Below are 19,468 nucleotides of genomic sequence, written 5' to 3'. Positions count from 1 at the left end.
TAGGGGAGCATGTAGCCCACATTTCTTTAGTCAGCATCTCGGAAACAGCCAAGAAAGGGAACCAGTGTTAGCAACTAATAACCTATCACATGAAGCCATGACCTAGCTCTGCCTGCACCTGCTTAATGAATTGTTCCAAAAGACCTTCTGCGATCACATATATTGAGAACTAAGTCATGAAGTCTGGCTTTCTGAGTGACACAGGCACAGCCTGTACATCTACACAGACTCCTCTATCTCCCTTGCTTTCCAAGCACCATTTCTGCAATGCCACCTGCAATGTCTAGAGTGAGTCTTGCGCAGCCTGCTCAACAGGCTTAAAAGACGGTAGCTATTTCTTCAGCTTCAGCCTCCTAGGGTGCTGTCCCTGGAAAGTTTCCTTTCACTGTTGTAATACAGTACCACAGTAAACAACTTAGCCTGCTAGTCACATAAATTTTGTCAGTCCAACACTGGGGCACGTAAAACTAATTCAAGAGTCTAAAGCATCACTACAAAGCCAGACCCCACCAATGCAGAGTACAATGTGTTTGGAGTGGGGGTACATGCACAGGGTCCCCACATCAACTGTGGCACCTGCATTAAAATCAGTGAGAGATAAGAATAAACATTACCACTAAACTCTCCCTTCCTGTTGATCAGTTACAGTGCTGTGTCTGTTACAGAAGGGTTTAAATTCTTTTTCCTTCCATTTGAAGAAGTGCTATAAGATCACAAATACTTCTGCCTGACCCAGGGAGTGCAGTCCTGCTTGCTGCATTAAGGGACTAACGAGCTTTTCCCCATAGCAACTTCCCAAGTAAGCAGGATTTATCACCCCAAACAACAACATAAACAATTGAGGGCAACATTTCACTGTTGCACAAAATGTCACCAGATTTACTGCTTGCCTGAAGAAAAGAGCATAAGGAAGAACAGACGAAGGAGAGTTAAAAAGCACCATCTTTTTGCAGGCATGTTAAATGGGATGCTACTTTGCTTTTCACCTTCTAGACCCTACGGACTTAAACCTTCCAAGCACTGGCTGCTTCTGTTCGATGTCCTTACCTGGTTGTGGACTGTGTTCAGCTGGTTGTTAAAAGTCATGGTCAAGTTGGTTGATGTGCTCGGGGCCACGTGGGTGATGAATGGTGTCTTGCTCTGGTTCACTGTGTCATACATATTCACCCGCCGCTTGCAAATCTCCATGTTCTGGAAGCAGGACTTGACACTGTATAAGGAAAGCGGGGACAGGGAAGAGACAGAAAATCAACCAACCAATCAGCCAACACAGGTAACAGCTCATCACAGCGGCCCTGCATTAGGTCTCAACTGCAGGCTTGGCACCTTCTAGGCTTGTAAAGCCCTTTGCTGTTTTATGCAGGTCTCTCTTAACTGGTGAGAGTCAGATTTGCCTTGTGCTGAAGAGGGTCAAATGGGTGTCAAGAGGGGAGCGGCAGCTCTGGGACTCCTGGGTGCCCCCATGGGTCTAAGCACTGCAATCTAAGTCACAGAAAAGCCAGCAAATTGGTTGCTCTTCCGGTGTCAGGGCAAGAGATACAAAGTGGCTATTTTAAAAGAGTGAAAGAGATTGAGAGCAAGAAAGAAAGATACAGACTGGTTTTTTTTTCTGATGATTGAGGCTAAGGGAAAAAGACAACTCATTCTTTCTGCCTCGATGTAAGCCCAAAGGCAGTTTTACAAGTCTTTTGCAAGAACTAATTTTACTGTTCTTGGTCACTGAGACCCCTGAAAAATCTTATTTGCTCCTTTTAAAAAAGTAGTTCACTGAGAGCAGAGTCCAGCCAAGCAGTTAGAACATTGCCCTGTCTGGCTAAACGCTTCTGCAGATGCTTATCTAAAAGCACATGAGCTGTCCTCTTGCAGTCAATGGGACGATTCACATGGCAAAAGATGATGCCAAATCAGATTCATCAATGTCCCAAGGGAATCAGGTTTTAAGGTTATCTCAGACTCAGATCTCTGGGGGGAAAGATTACAACTTCTACCTCTACACAGACTTTTGTTTAAATGTTATTGATACAGCAATGGACATTTTGAGAAGCATCATATTTTGTATCCCTGGTAAAGGAGACAAAATACTCTCTGCATTGCTAGAGCACTCCAGGTGCCTGGTACATGAAACTGTTGGTATTATTTCTAATTGGGATACCAAAGCATACAGAGCTTTAAAAGGTAACAACATAGCTTTTTTGTGCAAAGCTGTATTTTTAATAAAATCTATTTTTCCAAAGTCTAAAAACCAATATAGGTTTTCCACAGTCCTTCCATAATAGTTTTTACAAATGTGACCTCAGAGTCTGAAACACAACCCCAAAAAGTATAAAGGCATTGATTTTATTTCCATTATCCCAACCCAGAAAAATAGAAAATCTAAGCAGTGAAAATCAGCTGCAGCTGTAAAAAATCAGCTGTATGCATAATTTGTTTTTGTAACAATCTAAGCTACTGGAGGTAGGGGAGGTAAACACATCCTCACATAATTTTTATGAAACAAATTGTCCCTTGGAAGGGAACAAGCTCATATGATCCCTAGGGTTGGTCAGGAGGAGGACCTAGATCTGTTCATCTCTGTCTTGTCTCTTACTCACATGGTCATCTTTCTTCTCTTACAGGTAATATCTTGATAACTGGATCTGTGCCATAAATACCTGCAGACAAGACAGGCTCAGGACACTGTGCATAGCTGCGCATTATGTGCATTCATTTAAAGAACTATGAAATACCTGTAAGTCGCAGAACATTCAGAAATATCACTTATCAAATAAATATGGAAGACTATTGGATTGCATTTTTCTAGTCAAGTATTAATATAATTCTCCCTCCATAAAACAGAAAGCACTGAAAAGAGTGTATATTCTGTACATGATTAAATGGTTTGTGTTACCAAATGTTTTAATATAACAAGGTATAATCTCTACTAATGTAATACTGTGTTCTCTGTCTTAAAAAAAAGGGGGAAAAACAAGAAGGCAGGGACAGAACAAAACAGACAGAAAGACTGACAAGTACTCAAGAACTTAAGAGCCAGGCAGCTAAATACACGTGAAATAGGGAGCTAAACTGGCTTTGCTTTTTGCTTGGAAGTAAGCAGAAGGGTCCCTCTCAGGCCGCTCAAGCTTGCAGAATCTCTGAAGCACACCACAGCAGAGACTCCTTCCAGAAGCTGCATCTTCCATATATTTTCACTTTCTCTGCTGTCTGATTTACTTTCAAGAGAGATTACAACTCCCTGCACCTCCTGAGGCTTTGAAGTTTCTACTCTCCAAACCACAGGCAATCACAGACAAAATTTCCATCAGCTTGCCATGCTGGTTACAGCTTATTGCTCTCTTTACCCATCACCGCTTCCAAAGCAGAGGGGCTGCGTGGGGTTACGCACCTGGCTGGTATATCATTTACTATTCGGAGACCTGATGCTGAATTTTTTATTTGGGTAAAATTCTCACTGCTGTTGGCCCCAATGGTATTTTCAACTTCTCCGGGGTTTTGCCTGAGCAGCCCACAACCAAGCTCTTCAAAAATGAAGATGTGATTATGGACTGTTATGGAAAGATTTCTGACGGCGATGCATTATGACACAAATCTCTCCTATCTCACAATCAGTTGTTGCACAGTAAGAAGGACTTTTGCAAATAAAAAGACTACCGTATATGATGCTAACACTGTCGGAAAACACTGTCATTTTTAAATTTATGAATGTTTTTATATGAAACTTACTTTCTCTTTGTTTAGCACAACAATCTCCCATCCTGTTTTCATTACATTTATCACTTACTATCTACTTATAGATAACAATGTTCAAAAATGTCTATGCAGGGTAAGCCTGGGTCTATGCAGATAGTGCACCCACTACCTTCTGCTAAGCAGCTGCTCTTGTCTTGCGACAAACATAACGAAAAGGCAGATACACCTCCTTCAGAGAGGGAAAACTACCTTAAATGAACTTGAAATACCACAGGTAAGAGCACACATGTGGGCAGGAGAGGGGACACAGAGTAACCTGCTGGTCTGCAGTACCCACACAAATATACCCTATGGCTTTTTAAGCATCGCCTATATTTTTGTACCCAAACTCCTCAGAGGCTTCAAACAGCCGTGCACATAGCACCCAATGAAGCACAGTGTTGTGCCAGTAACTGTTCTCCTGCCATGGGGAAGGGATGGCCTGCAAAAGCCCCTTGAACTGCAAAGTGCTGTAGAGCAGGATGCTCAAAGGTAGGTGGGTCTGAGGGCTCTGGAAAACTCCCACTACGTGTCGGTCTTGACTTGCACCTGAGAAGCCCGGCCTTACGTGACCTGCCCGGGGGACATGAGCAAGTGCTTGGTGCGGATTTCTTGCATTTTGGGCTGCTGCGCTCCATGACACAGCCTCCAGAGAATGAGGAGTCGGGCTGGAAGGCATGACACATCCTCACATCTCCACTGGGCAGTGCAACCCATTCTCCATTCCACAACTGTGTCAACTGAGGTCAGAGTGTGGTGTTTGAGGTTACACAGGCAGGCAACAACAAAGCCTAAAACTCCTTGCTCCATTGCCTGTGCCTCTAAACCAGCTTGCTGCAGAAAAAGCTCTTCCCTTAAAAAGCAAGCAGCCCCAAATTGACCCCTGCAAGATGGGAATGTTCTGGGAGGAAGGATTGGCTCCCCACTGCAGATAAGGCTGATTGCTGCAGTAACAATCAGGACTATATTACTTTGAGATATACTGATACTTTCAGCACTAATTGCATAATTTCTCCTGCATTTCAATGCAAACATATGTAATTATTGAATATTTACATAATGAATGTAGCACACTCTGCAGTGTTTTAAATGCCAAGCACCTACAACACAATTCTTGCAACCTTAGAGTTGGCAATCCTCTTTTCTTTTTTAACCAGAAAAAGAGTAAAACTTAGCACTTAAGCATCTCAATAATGCCCCTCAGACACATTTGCTCTCCACCACAACTAGCTCCTCTCTTCATCCCTCAATTCAAAACCCAAGGGAAAAGAAAGCCACGTACTGTGTGCTGTGAGGGAAATCGAGCAAGTGCGTCATGGTGACAAAAGGGTGGTTCAGAGTTTCGATGGGTGTTATTCTCTTATCTGCATCTATCGTCAACATCTTCTTTAACAGATCTATAAACTCCCGCCGGTCTGCCTTTTCCACCAACATATCACTTCCTTCCAAATCTGTTGTCATGTTCACCTGAAGGAAAAAGGACAAGGGTGAGCACTGAAGGGAAAGAGCAGATGGTCAGGTCTCCAGCAAACTGTGTTTACTCCTTGTTGGAGCAACATGCCCTGGGAGCCTCCCTGTCTAAAGGGGTAGTTGCTGAAGTCACACGGCAGACTCCTCAGTGGCTCGTCATCTGGCTTGTGCATGTCAGATCTCCAGACAGACTGTTAAGTGTTCAGTTCGCTTGGGTCAGTGGCTAATGAAACACTTAGTCACCCTCCACTGAAGATGAACAGCTTCCATGTGGTAGCAGGCAAGCTCTGATAATCAGCGTATTTATCATATAAGGGACAGTGCTATCTGATACTTAATTATGTGTCCTGTGAGCAAAAAAGATACATAGAACAAATAAAAATTGTCAGTAGGTTTATGGGAAACATCCCATTCATGTATCAGGTACCAGAAAAAAAAACCCTTTATGTTATTTCATTCATTTATACAATCCTCTATTTCTGCATGTTTGCTTGTGAATGCTACAATGTCTGGACTTTGCTAGCACAAACTCCAGTTTTGTACTGGTGTTGTACCAGTTCTGTGTGACAGTTTGCTTGCCAGCAGAAAGTCCAGTCACAGGAGTGGTTAGTCTGTAATTAACTTTCACAACCACATGGGACTGACACCGAATTAGTACACCCCGTTCCCCTAGACAGCCATGTTTTACAGTGACCACACTCTTCTGCAGGCATGGTGATTATTTCCAATGTCACCACTTTACAAATGGAAACACTAAAGCACAGAGAAGTAAGTAAGTGACTTGCCAGGGGTTGCTCACAGGAGAGACAACGGAAAACAGTCAGAGATGTGACTTAGCCATTTTCCAAGGCTGTTTTACTACAGCACATTGAGCCCACATGCCCCTGTGTGCAGTTTTACCTACACAGCAGCACATAAGGAGCTGATTAGGTAGGCATAATCCTGGTATTTCTCAGGAGCTGTCCCAAGAATAGGGTACACAGAGAAATCATGTAGTTCCCCTTCGCTAGTGTTGCCCGAAAACACATGAAGCAGTCTTGCTGGTTACTCACCAGTGCTCTTACCTGTGCCATATCATCCAAACAGTTGAAAATATACTTTCTTGCTTCCTTCGACTTAATCCCCGTCTCTGCCTCATGATCATCTGGTGTCTGCTCAAAACAGGAGACAGGCATTGACCAGAACTGCCCTGCAATCAGCTGCAGGTTATGTGCCACTTCCAGCTTGTGCCTTATCCTCTCCTCATCAGAGACCACTGTGTCTCCCTCACCTGAGCAGATAACATTTACGCTATCTCCCCTATGGTTATATGACAACTTTTGTGGCATAAGGTGATATGTCTCTTATTTTTCACTTCAGAGGATCCTCCCAACTACAGTGGGAGTCCCAGAGGTCTCCTATGCCCACCTCAGTGAGAGGCTCAGCATCCCATCCTCTCAGTCAGAAGCCCACTGGTCTCTCTAGCTGGGTACCAAACACACTCATACCAGAGACACAAGGCTCACTTACACTACTAGCAGTTTTGATTGTCAGAATCTTTCTTTCTTTTTTTTTTTTTATTTTTTCCACAATGCATTAGATACTAGAGCAAAGTCTCCCCAGGGCATGTTTCATTTAAAGTACACATGAATTCATAGACTACTTAGAGGGAGATTTCCAGGTCAAATCCAGATTAAAATTTCCCACAAAGCGGTGCCAAGCAGGAGGGCTAAGTGCTGCAGACTTCGGGGATGGCAGTTTTACTTCAGGCTATACCCACCCCAATGTCTGTGCTGCGCTGCAAAAAGCAGAGACCTAAGTTCTGAGGTGACCTGAATGTCTCCTTGCTTCCAACCAACAACTGCAAGGCAATGGACAAAGAAGGCAAGGCAAAAGAAACAAGGGAACACCTTCCTACCTTCAGTCTCCACAAAGGATATGGTGAGTCTGTATCCCTGTTGAAAAACCTCGTGGTCTTTGTCCCTGCACTTAGCAAATACTCTGCTGGTAAGCCCTGCGTCTGTGAAATATAGCGAATCTGTAAGAGAAGGATGAGAGGTCACTGTTCACCCCGTGAAAGATCTCTGGAGGTTTTCCGCGAAGGAGGGCAGGAGGCATTTAAAAGAACAGAACAAAGAAAGAAAGTGAAAATGTAGCACGTGGTTAGACTTCACCAAAAAAACACCCCAGTGCAAGGAATGAGAGGAAAGAGAATTCCCATATGGCATCCCTCCGTTTATCACGTACATCACTGGAAACCCACCCCTACGGAACGCTCCTACAAAGCCTACGGATAAAGGGAGGAAAGTCCCTAGGTTTTGGAGGTCAAAGAGGAAGACCCACACAGAGATTTCAATGGGGTGTTTCACTGCTTTGCACGCTTTCCTCTGCAGGAGGTAATTTCAACAATTTGATTTTTGTGCTCTAACTTTTGCTATTTTTTCCCCCAGCTGAGTGCACAAGCTTTCCTAAAGAGCAGTTTGAAGTTCAAAACAGAGGACTATGAAGCGACTATCTTTGAACTTAGATGAAATACACACTCAAATGAACTGACACCCTCATAGTAGGTAAAGTACTTAATCTCTATTGCCTACATGACTTATTTGTTATTTGGGTTACTTCCATGAGTATGACCTCGCTGGCACTCACACAGCTAAAAGATGCTGTATTTCCAGGACCTCAGACTTTAATTTATTTATTCAAAGGAGTGCGGCAGGGAGGAGAAAAAAAAAACTGCTCTTCATGCTTGGTATGTGATTTTGAAATGCTTGTAAGCTTTTCAGCTACATCTGATTTCCTTTGGAGTCACTAATGGCCCTGCTCTTCACTGCAGGTTATTTCCCTTGCCAAATTTCACCTTTAAAACTCTGACTGAAAATACACTAGCTGCAAAAGAAGAGTCAAAGAAACATTTTCATATATTAAAAACCTGTTTATTACCCTGCCTTTTTTTTTTAATTCTCTAAAAGAAAAAAGACCTTTTCAGGCTGCATTTGCAGACAGCTAAGATCATATTGAAGAAGACTATGGGAATGGCAAGTGTTCTGCAGCCCTTGTTCTAGCAGCCACTGCACTATCAGTTTTAGGTCTACAAAAGGAGTGCAAAAGCCTATAGGGAGAAGAGTATGACAGCTTATATTAGCTGGAAACCTACACCACTGTGAACGTTCTCCTTGTCACTGCTTTTAATATGCACCCCCCATAAAAGGGGTTATGAAACACAGCAGAGTTTGTGCAGTTTCTTCTGACAAATAAACCTTTATTCAGCACTCGCTGTTACATCAGAGAAAGGGTCCCTGCTCTGCTCGGTGAGGAAAGACACACACAGAGCTCTCCAGTCAACAGTAGTGTTGACTCTTGATTGAGACTCTCCTTACGTGGTCAGGTCTTAAAAGCCAGTGTACCAAACAGCACACAGGTTACCTAGAACAAATTCCCCAGGTGGATAATAAAAAGTTGACTTTGGAGGATAAGAAACACATATCCCCTGTTAGTGAAACAGAAAAAGTTGACGTCTGTTCATTCCGCCAAAAGAAGCAAAAAACACCTGTGCTTTTACCAGCATTCACAGCAACATCTGTACCTACCTGGTCATACTCCGAAGCTCCTGGGTACAATGGCCAGCCCAAGAACAGCTCTGCAATGACGCATCCCAATGACCACATATCGATTGCTTCACAAAACGGTAAACCGAGGATGATTTCAGGGGCTCTGCAAAGGAAGAGGTTAGAAAACATCAGCAACAGGATCAGATCTGTGCAGCTGGTGTGGGGAGCCCCACGCAGAGCATGATGCTCACAAAGCTGCCTGCTGCCAACAAGTGTCACCGCTCCCGTGGAGCCAAGGGCACCACCGATCATCGACAAAATGTCTGCTAACCAAGCACGAGTGTCAGTGAATATTTATCCTTACAGAAGAGTCCTCCTGGAGCGTTTCACCAAGAGACAGCCTTAACATTTTTCAGCAGTTTGCAAAGGAGAGAACTACCATTATTTTCATTCGGCAGGTTGGGAAATGAAGCACAAACCAAATGTTGCAGGTTCGAGGTCACCCAATTAAGGCCCCCATTCGAGGTTCTCAAGACCAGTTTGCCACCCTGTGGAGGAAGCGTGTGGACTCCCTGCGGTGAAGCATCCTCTGTTCACGCAGCTCGGTGGGCTTCACAAACAGCCGGACATTAAATAATCATTACAGGACTGGTATAAAAGGATTACTGACTTTTTAAATGAATGGATGTAACCGTAAAACAGAGAAATAACATCATTAGATCTATTCAACCTAAGACTCTTCCTCAGGAGGAAGTAGCCAAGAAGCCTTTGCTTCCCAGTCTGTCCAAAGCACCTCATTAGATTTTCTCTTCCCTCCCTGCCCAAACAGCCAAAATGTGGCAGCACTCCTGCTATGCATTTACTGTCAGTTTCAGGAGATGCTCACTGAGGCACCTCTGCTCAGCGAGTTTTGATATTAGCCCTGCTGAGGAAGAAGAGAACAAGGTAAAACTTCGCTTCAGCTCTCCAGGAGGATCCCCAGCCAGGGCACAGAGGAGACACCCAAATAAGTAAAATCAGTCTTAGCTCAGATTTCCACAGGAGCTTAAGGTGAGGGTCATTTCACGTTTCAGCCAGGTAGAAACTGGTGTCAAATCTTAGCCAGGTACTGTGCAGTCAATGGAGGGACACACACCTCAGCAAGGGGGATCTGACCTGCTGCCTTGGGATGATTTGAATCTTCCTTCACTGAGGCTATACAAGCTCCCGAAACTCCAGTAGCCAAGGTTAGACAAGATGAATCCTCCCCTTAGTACCCAAATGTGTTCCAAAAGAAACTTCTAAGTGGAATAATCAAAAGTATCTAATAAATACTGGACACCTTGTACAAAACCCACTCCTGCACACAAAAGCCTTCCTTATTTTCCCTTCCTTAGCCCAGACTGCCATGTGCAGTTAAGTGCCAGAGTTCCTATTTTACACAGCGATCACCCAAGGTTTCTCTCCCGCACTTCTTGCAGATCTTGCAACACTTCTAAAGCCTCAGCTTCTGGAGTCAGGTGATGTAAAACAGAAAGAAAAACTTACTTTCCTATACTCCTCTAACTAGTAAAAAAAAAAAAAGGCAGAAGACAAGATAAAAGAAACACACACTGCTTTAAAACTTGAGTCATTTTAAAAACAGCCTTGGGATTTCTCAGGCTGTGATGCATATTTTGGGAATGCCTGGAGTTTACTATTGAGTAAATCAAGTGCCACCATCCAGAGCTGGAAATAGGGCCCATGGTTCCCATTTTTCCATCTGTCATCAGGATAAGATCTGACACTACTGAGATCATACTAAGGATTACCAATTGCAGTGGAAAATATTATGTTTTAATCACGTCACTACATGGCCATGTGAAGACAAGTCTTTAGCCAAGAAAACAAGCAAAATGGGTAATTTTTTCCAAGGAAACAAGCAAAGGCCCCGTAGCAAGAATCCATGCCCCATCTTCAGCCCACAAACTTCCCCAATTTTGAGTTGACTGGTAATGACAAAAGCCCAAAACTACCTGTTCTCAAACCAGCAATGCAGAATGTAAAAATTTCAGGAAATTCTGGGATTTTAAGGCTAGGATGCTTTGTACCATTCCCACAGAAAACATACCAGAAACTTAAAAAGTGGACACCCTTAGCCCTTCTAGACTCATCTGTTCTTGTTTTTCCCATACCCCATTGTCCTTTAGCCTGTTGTGACAAACTTTTTATTCTAATGCCAATCTCTTCTTAGGAACAAGGGGTTAATTTTCCTCCATCCCTCCCCATCCCATCATCCCTACTCACACCTAGACAAAATGCAGAGAGAAAAAGACAGCTATGGTGACCTGAATCTCATTACTATGTAAATCCTGCATTCAAAGCCATCTGCCTCTCACTGTCTGCCTTCCACATTGTCAACAAAATGTCCCTGGTCACTAATGAGAGCTCAGCCACACAGTGCCTGAACTTCAAATCCCTCCCACTAACTCAAGTGGAGGGAGCGGAGGGCTGGACTATCCATGGGATATTCCCAACGTGATTTTGTGTAGAAACCTCTCTGTTCATAAAAACGACTCGCGCTGCTGTCATATGCGGCACACGCCTCCTCCCCACGCTTATGCTGCCAACACCTCCAGACCCCTGCAAGAAGGGATGACCTAGAATTTGAGATTCCAAAATGTCTATTTTTTTTTTTCTCATGAGTCTTTGGCTGTCCAGTGGGTTTTCCTTAAAGCTCCAGCTTCTGGAGCGCAGCAATTAGGAGAGAATTTATTTTTCACACACGAAAGAAGTTTTGCATCTCCACTGTTGGGAGGAAAAGCACAAAACCAGTGTCTGTACCATTTAGACACATAAAATGCAACTAAACAGAACACCATTCATTACACTAAACCAGACCTATCGTTGTAGAGAGGGGAGGTGGTGAGATAGTTCTATTTTATTTTACTTTTTTGAAAGTTGGTATTCTCATTACTCAGCCAAGCCTAAACATCAGTTGCAATCTTTGCCTGTTCAGCCCCAAATGATGATTATTTTGGAACAGCGATGAGAACGCCTGCGAGAGGGGGCCAGACTGAAGTGCTATGGTGCTCTATGTGCATCACAGCCAGTGTTCTCTGCACCTTTCTCCCAGCCTTTGCCTCATGACTGCAATTTTTCCATGGAGAGGGAGTCGCCCTAAGACAAAAAGATCTTGTTAACTCAATTAAGCAGTCATTAAGACACCGCAAGAACCACAGGTGTCAGACACCACACAGGCTTCCAGGTTTTCAGCCAGCAGACAACTCTCGTTTGTGGTGCAGAGGAGAGAGCTGGAGGAACAGCGTTCTGCTGGCCCGCTGTCGCCCTGCTGATGGCCAATGCCAAGTGTCTTGGTGGAGGATGCTACAGGTTCTGTAATGAAACATCTTGTCCACTGATAAAATGCCTTCCGAACACCTATTGGGCAGAAACTTCTGTATGCTCAGTTACGGATGCATAGATTCCTTCTGCATGTAGACCTATACCTAAGACGTGGAACTCCTCTCTTTCTTAACAAATGTCATTTTTTTAAGACAAGCTGAGATCTTGACTTTAATCACGTGTCACCTGGAGTTCCACAGGCAACCTTCTGCTTTCAATAGCATCCTAACTCAGTTGTTTAAAGCCTGATTTTCCTTCATCAGGTTTAAATCTGTTACCTCTCACTTCATGTTCACATGGATTGGCCTAAAGGTGAAGACAGAAGTGCCTGAATCACCTTTCTTCTAGCACAAGCTATTTTTATATCTCTTCCCTGCTCTCCCTTCTTTGCAGCAGCTTCTGGCTTCTCAGTGTTCCATTCCATGGATGTTTCAACCCACTTTCACTGCCTGCCCCTACAACTCCTCTTCCTGACATGACTGCTCAGCAATAGGCTGAACAGACCTAGAAACAGTTAAACACGAGGATATTCCCCAGACTTATTTTACGCTATTTGCAGAATGCTTTTGCGTTCCAGTCTTCCCTGAGCCTAATACTTTGTTTGCTTTTGGAGTGACATGAAGCATTTCAGCAGATGTTTTATCTGGGAGATCCTCTGAGACACGCAGTCCTTTCTCCAGAGGAGCTGCAGTTAATTTAGGACATAGAATTATGTAAAAATAGTTTGTTTTTCCTTTTCCAATGTTTACTTGCCTTTCAGTACAGCAGTGATCGGGTGTAATGTTGTCTGTAATCTAGATCAAGTCCCTTAAATGTTCCTCACTCTCTTCTGCAGCCTAACCCAAGCAAGTCTGCAGTATCTGCACACTCAAGCACTTCACTGCTGGTCCACCACTTTTTGCAAATAATTAATACATTAAATAACTCTGGTCCTAAATTGTGCATGCTGTCCACTCCACAAGTGACCCTTTTGTTCCTAAAAGCACTAAGATTTAGCTCAGCAATCAGAATGATGTAATTCTCTTTTCCAAAGCGAAAGAAAACATTTCCATGTTTTAGCCAGTTCTTATGCAGGATTTCTCCATTCTGCAGTTGGTAACACTATGTAACAGGGGAAAATACTCTATTAAGGTCTGCACATCAGAGTGTTGTAATTATAAATCAGAAGGACAACTCACATGGTGTCAGGTCCTCCCAGAACAGCACTGAGATCTTCAGCATATCACCCCATGGCTGCACAGGGAAGTATATCCATCCCAATAATGGTGCTTGTTTTAACACAAGGGACTGAGAAGGGATCTCATCAATGTTTATAAATATCTCAAGGCCAAGTGTCAAGAGGATGGGACCAGGCTCCTTTCAGTGGTGCCCAATGATATGATGAGGGGCAATGGGTACAGACTGAAACACAGGAGGTTCTGTCTGGATAGGAGGAAAAACTACTTTGAGGGTGCCAGAGCACTGGAACACGCTGCCCAGAGAGGTTGTGGAGTCTCCTTCTCTGGAGACATTCAAAACCCACCTGGACACATTCCTGTGCGATCTGCTCTGGGTGAACCTGCTTTAGCAGGTGGGTTGGACTGGATGATCTCCAGAGATCCCTTCCGAACCCAACCACTCTATGACTCTGTGAACACAGACTCACCAAACCTTTTGATGGTGGTGGGGATCTGACTGGAAACCAAGCAAATGCAGCCCGCTGCCAGATATCTTGGTACATGCAGGAACATCCCCATTTACCGCTTTCTGCCAGTTTTCGGGCTGTGCATCCGCAACACCCTCAGCACAGTAATTCCAGTCTCTGGTATGAGACGCACAGGAGGAACACAGAAAACTTTGCTCTCCTGCTCTCCCTTTCCCATGAGATGCCTTCCATGTCTCCCAAAGAAAGGCATGTATACACAGGCACAACCTGCTCTACAGCTCACACAGATCTCACCAGCACAGACCAAAGATTTAAAAACCACCAACCTGCGAGACACTGAAGAGCCCCCCAAGAGCCCATATCTCCAGGACAGAAGCAGCCAGCCCATGCCCGCTCCACACATCTCCTACCCCTTTCCCAAACCAAATTACTCCCTTAGCCAGCAAAAGACGATCCGCTCCTTCGCTCAGTGCTGGGTGTGGTAAGTCCCCCATCACCTTGGGGCCCAGCTTGAATGTGCCTGTGTACACCAGAGAGCTGCTGGCATCGGGTGCCAGGGACCCAGGACATGCCGGTAGCTGTGTTGGCAGCTCCCACAGGCCCCCAGAAGCAGAAGTGCCATCTCATCATTTGCTTGCACTTCACATATGACCCCGTCCTGTTTTCAGGCCTGCCGCTGGCAGAGTATTTACTTTAGCAACCCTGCTTTGTGGCAGGGTAATTTCATTGTCTGGTGTTTCTGTCAGGAAAATTAATTACCAGTCTAGATCGCTGGCTTTTTCACCCACATATCACAGGACATTAAAAACAAATGCCAAAAAAAATCATTTCCACAGACTTGGATTCAGAGAGCTGGGCTCTTTCTGAATTTTAAAACTCCCCTGCAAACTGCCCTCCTGGGGATAATTTACCACCTCTGGTAGGGTTTCGTGGCTGAGCGTGATTGTCTCAGCAGAGTCCTTCATGGACAAGTATACACATCAGACAAAAATATAACTCAAAACTTGATACTTGCTGGCATCTTGAGCAGAGAGCGCGCCTGCTTCTTGCCTTTGGGGTGACGCTTCTAGAAGAAGGTTGTGGGCAGTTGCAGGCAGTGCAGACAGACCCACAGCGGTGCTGTCTTCTCAGCCGATAGACACAGCTCCTGTCTTCTACCTGTTAGTCTCACGTGCCAAGGCCTGAGTGCTTCAGGAAGCAGCAGCTTTCACATCTCCACCCAGAAATCCCTGGGCAGAGGCAGAGTCAGAAGCCAGAACCCCCAGCCCAAACAAGCACTCACTGACCAGCTGCATGCCCAGGGCTTGAGCCCTCTCAGCGCTTGTGCTCTCCCACACACCGAGCTGCTCCCTGTGGGGAGGAGGAACTGCATCTTTTCATGTGTCCTACAGAGGGGCTTTTATTCAAGCGATGGGGCTCCATCTTCCTCCCAGCTGAACCCTTTCTTTGGCATCTCTACAGACTCTTTCTCACACCTCTTCACTTGACTCTTCTGAATTTTGTGGAGGTATCCACTTTTTATTGCTGTATGTTCTAGCATGTAGAGTACCTTTAGCTCTTAGTTAATGGAGATGGAGAGCACAGAGCACCTTGTTTTGTCCTTCTGTACCTCTCAGACCCCAAATCACTTCTTAACTGCAGGGCTGTAAAAGTAGACAGACTCATATTCTGGGAGTAAAAGGTAATAATTGCTATTTCTCTTGCTCCTCCACCTTTCCACTCGCACAGACACTGGGAAAGAATGCAGACATGTAATGCAATGACCCCCAGACTCGAGTCCTTCCTCCACTCCAGGGCTGGGCAGTTGCAGACTTCCCACCTGTGAAAAACCCAGCTATCAGGGCCAGAGCTTAACACCTTCAAGCACCAGTGTCTCCTGCTCACTTGCTCCCCATCCTGTGCAGGAGAGCAGCTCCAGACTCCACCTGTACCATTCCCAGCCAAGGAGAGCCAGGCTCACTCTCGTTGCTGACCTTGCTGTGGGACCTCTGCATTTCTCCTGCATCCCTGAGCTCTGGAGTTTGCTCGGACACTCAGCCGAACCCCATACAGAAACGGTACAGCTCTGCAGACTTCTCACTAGAGCCTAAAGGACTGCTGTGAACTCTGGACTGTGTTGGGAAGCACCAATCCAGCAGAATCGCAGCAAGTGACAGCCCTGGGCATCAGGACTCATTCCAGAACATGCAGGCCCACCATGCCTTTCATATTCCAGCATAAAGTTTGGACTCCAGAGAGTTTAGTTAACACAGGGATATTCATGAGTGAGAGAAAGGGCCATTGAGGAATGTCAGCCAGTGTTTACCTACAAAGATGTTTTGGTTTGAGTTGTAAGGATGGACAGTGTCTCTGACGGGTGTACTAACATGTTTCCTATTTCACACGTCAAGCACAGCGACACTTTCTGGAAAGGACTGGGGGTGTAGCCAGAGCCATTTCTATCGCTGTTGGGCCACCAGCACAACTACCACTAGAGGGTAGCTCCAACACTGCATTGCTCACATTGCCCTCACCCATCCCTCAAGATTAGTTTGCAACACATCAAAAAATATCTGTATCAGCTCAGCGGACTGGAAGCTGGATCCACTCAGCCTTCGGTGATGGTTTATGTTACAGGACACAAATATAAACTGCAGGCTCGTAACAAGTGAGGTACTGCAGGGGTTTATCCCAGGACTGGTCTTGTCTAACTTCTTTATCACGGACATGGGGAAGGAGGCAGAGTGCACTCCCCTCCAGTTTACAGGTGATGACAAACTGGAGTGACCTGGCGATGCGCTTGAGGGCAGGGCTGCCACCTTGAGGGACCTGGGCAGGAAGAAGGGGTGGGCCAATACGAACCTTCTTAAGTGCAGCCAGGACAAATGCTGAGTCCTACCCCTGGGATGAATAAGCTCTGGTGACAATACCTGTGCAACTACTCAGCAGGAATGGCCATAGGTAACTTAACTTGGGGGACAGTGGGTAGAAACGAGGACCCTGGCAGCAGCTGGACCAATGGCCTCCCTGGAGCAGGGCCAGCAGACCAAGGAATGTGATGACCCACCTCCAGCCACACTTGTGAGACCAATCTGGATACCACGTTCAACCTGGGGCCTCCCAGTGCATGGGCAAACTGGAGCAGCCTCAGTGAGGGGACAGCCAGCCATGGGGGACCTGACAGCAGCCTGTCCCCTTCTCCTCTGCCACATGGAGAAGACGGTGCCAGGCTCTCTGCTCAGGTGGGCAGGAGGAGGTAGAGATGATAAACATAAACTGAAACAGGGAAGGTTCCTACTGGGGACAGGGAAAACACCTCCACTGTGCAGATAATGAACCACTGGCACAGACTGCACTGAGGGGCTGTGCAGTAGCCACCCCTGGAGGCTTTCAAGACCTGACAAGACAAAGCCCTGACCTTGATCTTGTGGCTGAACCTACCTTGAGCAACAGGTTGGGCTAAATGACCTCCTCAGGCCCCCTCCCACCTGAACTATTCTGTTTCTATATGGTGCAGCAACCATACACTTGTCAATAGGAAGGTCACCACGATCTTCCTACATCCAAGCAAAACACTTCATAGCTGGGAGTGTACAGACGCAGGTCCCAGGGTGTTTGTAGCAAGTGTACACACAGAGTTCTATCTGTCTTTTAAAAACAGAGAACAAGTTACACAAGAATTACTTCCAGACTTGATTGGCGTAATTATCAAACAAGCCTTGGGAGCCGAACACTACTAAGGGTATTTCATAGCAAATAAATCACAGAAGCAGACTAAACTACCCGCCCCTTGACACTGCTCATGTTCCACCAGGGTGCTGACTGGGAAGGGCGAAAAATATTCCAGCGGATGGTGTCAGAGGCTGACAGGGTTAGTCTGGACCTCTAGAACTCACCCGCTCCCTCCCTGCCCTGGTACTGGACCAGCCATGCCCATGTCACTCCCAGCAAGCATTCAGCTGGTCTTACAGACCTCCCATGGTGTAGCACCCATAAACTTTGCTGTACCCTAAAGGACATCACCCCTTGTAATTTTAAGGAATAACACAGCTGTGCATAGCTGACTTTATGTCATGCTTAATTACAGCTTCTTGTCAATTCAGCATCTATGTAATACATCTATGGAAATAAATATGGAAAACCTAACTGAATACATCTCACTTGACTTTGCCTTCTGCCAGGGTGTACATCCTCCCCATCTTCACCCTTCCTTGACCTCAACACATATTCAGTACCTATAGCCTTGTCTCTTTCTCTACTGCTTCCCTCTGCCTTCTTTTTCTGCCTCATCTCTTCTGCTCTCTTCCTGCACACATTGTGGATGAATAGGGAGGCTGACATCACACACAGGAGCTCTGAAACCCCCTACCCTCATGGAGGGGTGCACACCACGCACCTGCAAACACAGCCCTGCGCTGCTACGAGGGTGACCTGGGCATGTGCAGATCACATCCATTTATCTGTAAAAACGGGGTGTCACACAGAAACTCACACACCAGGCACCCCAATGGGATCTCAGTGCTTGCCACGACCATCAGCACAATGCTCTTGGGAAAAGCAATTTCCACGCGTTAATCCTGGAAGAGTTTCAAGTGCAGCGCACTAGCGTATCCCACACACTTCCCATTGCTACACATCTTTCTTGGGATTAAGGAAGCAGGATTCAGCGATGAACAAAGCCTGGGTTTAAGTGAGGAGGGAAGGGTGCCTGCCAGAGGGCTCTGAGCCACTGTTCTCCTATATACATTGCATATATAATCATTCCATTTAGGTTAGGGCCTGAAAAAAAACCTCCTGTTCTCTTCAGCAAGAGCGTGCGAGCAAACGTCTGAAGCCCTGAGCTGGAGAGGGCAGCACAGCTGTTTGTGGAAACAAGACAAAAGATTTAGAAACAGTTGCTTTTTTCCCCCTCTCCCATGTCAGGCTGTTTACAGAAACCAAGGGATGAAATTTTGCAGACAAAAGCACTGAGAGCAGCCTGTCAGTCTCAGAGGGAGGGAGGGAGAGGGAGAGGGAGGGGAGCGTAGGCTTCTTTCAGGATTATGGATCATTGCTAAATTGCTCTATCAATTATTAAACCCATCACTCAAAGCGCAGTAACCAAAATATAGCAGATAAAGCCTTTCTCATCCACTCTCTACCAGCTGCTCTTCTCCTCCTAAAGCCAGAGGGGAACGAAAATTCCCGTAGTTTTATTTTATAAACATCATTTTCCCTGTGCCTTGAAAATACAAGCTTTTTCAGACAAGGTACAGTAGAACCGGGCCCATGGCAGGACGATATTAAAGGAGGATGTACCCTTTCAATTAACAGACCCAAGGAATAAAAGAAAATCTCTCAAATCAATATGATTTCTTAGCGCCGACAGGTTAAAACATTTGTCTGTGGATAAATGCAGAGGCAGGCCCCAGCCATTGGTAGCTGCCAGTTGCCATTTGCCTTTGCTGCTGGGTGGATCCAAGATCTAGCTGAGGGTGGGTACGGTCCTGGGAAAGGATGGGACGTGGCCAAGCGGCACTTGGCGTTTGGTCTGGTCAGTGGCTCTGCGGAGAGAAAAATCGCAAACAGACACCCAGGATGAGAGAGGAAGCCCTGGGTGGGCAGTGCCCGCACGGAAAGAGGAGGACCAGGACCTGACATCCAGCCGGAACGGCTGCCACGTGGCTGCTGATGTCTGAGTGCACTGGGGCTTTTAGTAGCTCGACACGTGTTGGTTGGAGGCTGCGGCTCCAGCTCAGCAAAACCCCCCACCATGTGC

At 45.7% G+C, this 19,468-nt stretch overlaps 1 protein-coding gene across 6 annotated transcripts in view; it reads right to left on the bottom strand.

Annotated features, from left to right (window-relative positions):
• Positions 1–19,468, bottom strand: part of HIPK2 (homeodomain interacting protein kinase 2) — a 140,016-nt gene that overhangs the window by 32,912 nt on the left and 87,636 nt on the right. For 2 of the 6 annotated variants that reach the window (XM_071798167.1, XM_071798179.1), the window contains exons 3-8: positions 8,763–8,886; positions 7,094–7,213; positions 6,249–6,347; positions 5,009–5,193; positions 2,592–2,651; positions 1,048–1,210 (exon numbers count right to left, since the gene is read on the bottom strand). In XM_071798167.1, the coding sequence (XP_071654268.1) occupies positions 1,048–1,210; positions 2,592–2,651; positions 5,009–5,193; positions 6,249–6,347; positions 7,094–7,213; positions 8,763–8,886 (751 nt within the window). The remainder of the gene's footprint in view (positions 1–1,047; positions 1,211–2,591; positions 2,652–5,008; positions 5,194–6,248; positions 6,348–7,093; positions 7,214–8,762; positions 8,887–19,468) is intronic. The other 4 variants (XM_065840212.2, XM_065840229.2, XM_071798172.1 and 1 more) reach the window with 3 other exon arrangements.

This window comes from Patagioenas fasciata, chromosome 1 (assembly GCF_037038585.1).
Source record: "Patagioenas fasciata isolate bPatFas1 chromosome 1, bPatFas1.hap1, whole genome shotgun sequence".
NCBI lineage: Eukaryota > Metazoa > Chordata > Aves > Columbiformes > Columbidae > Patagioenas > Patagioenas fasciata.
This window is presented reverse-complemented; position numbering and strand designations above follow the sequence as displayed.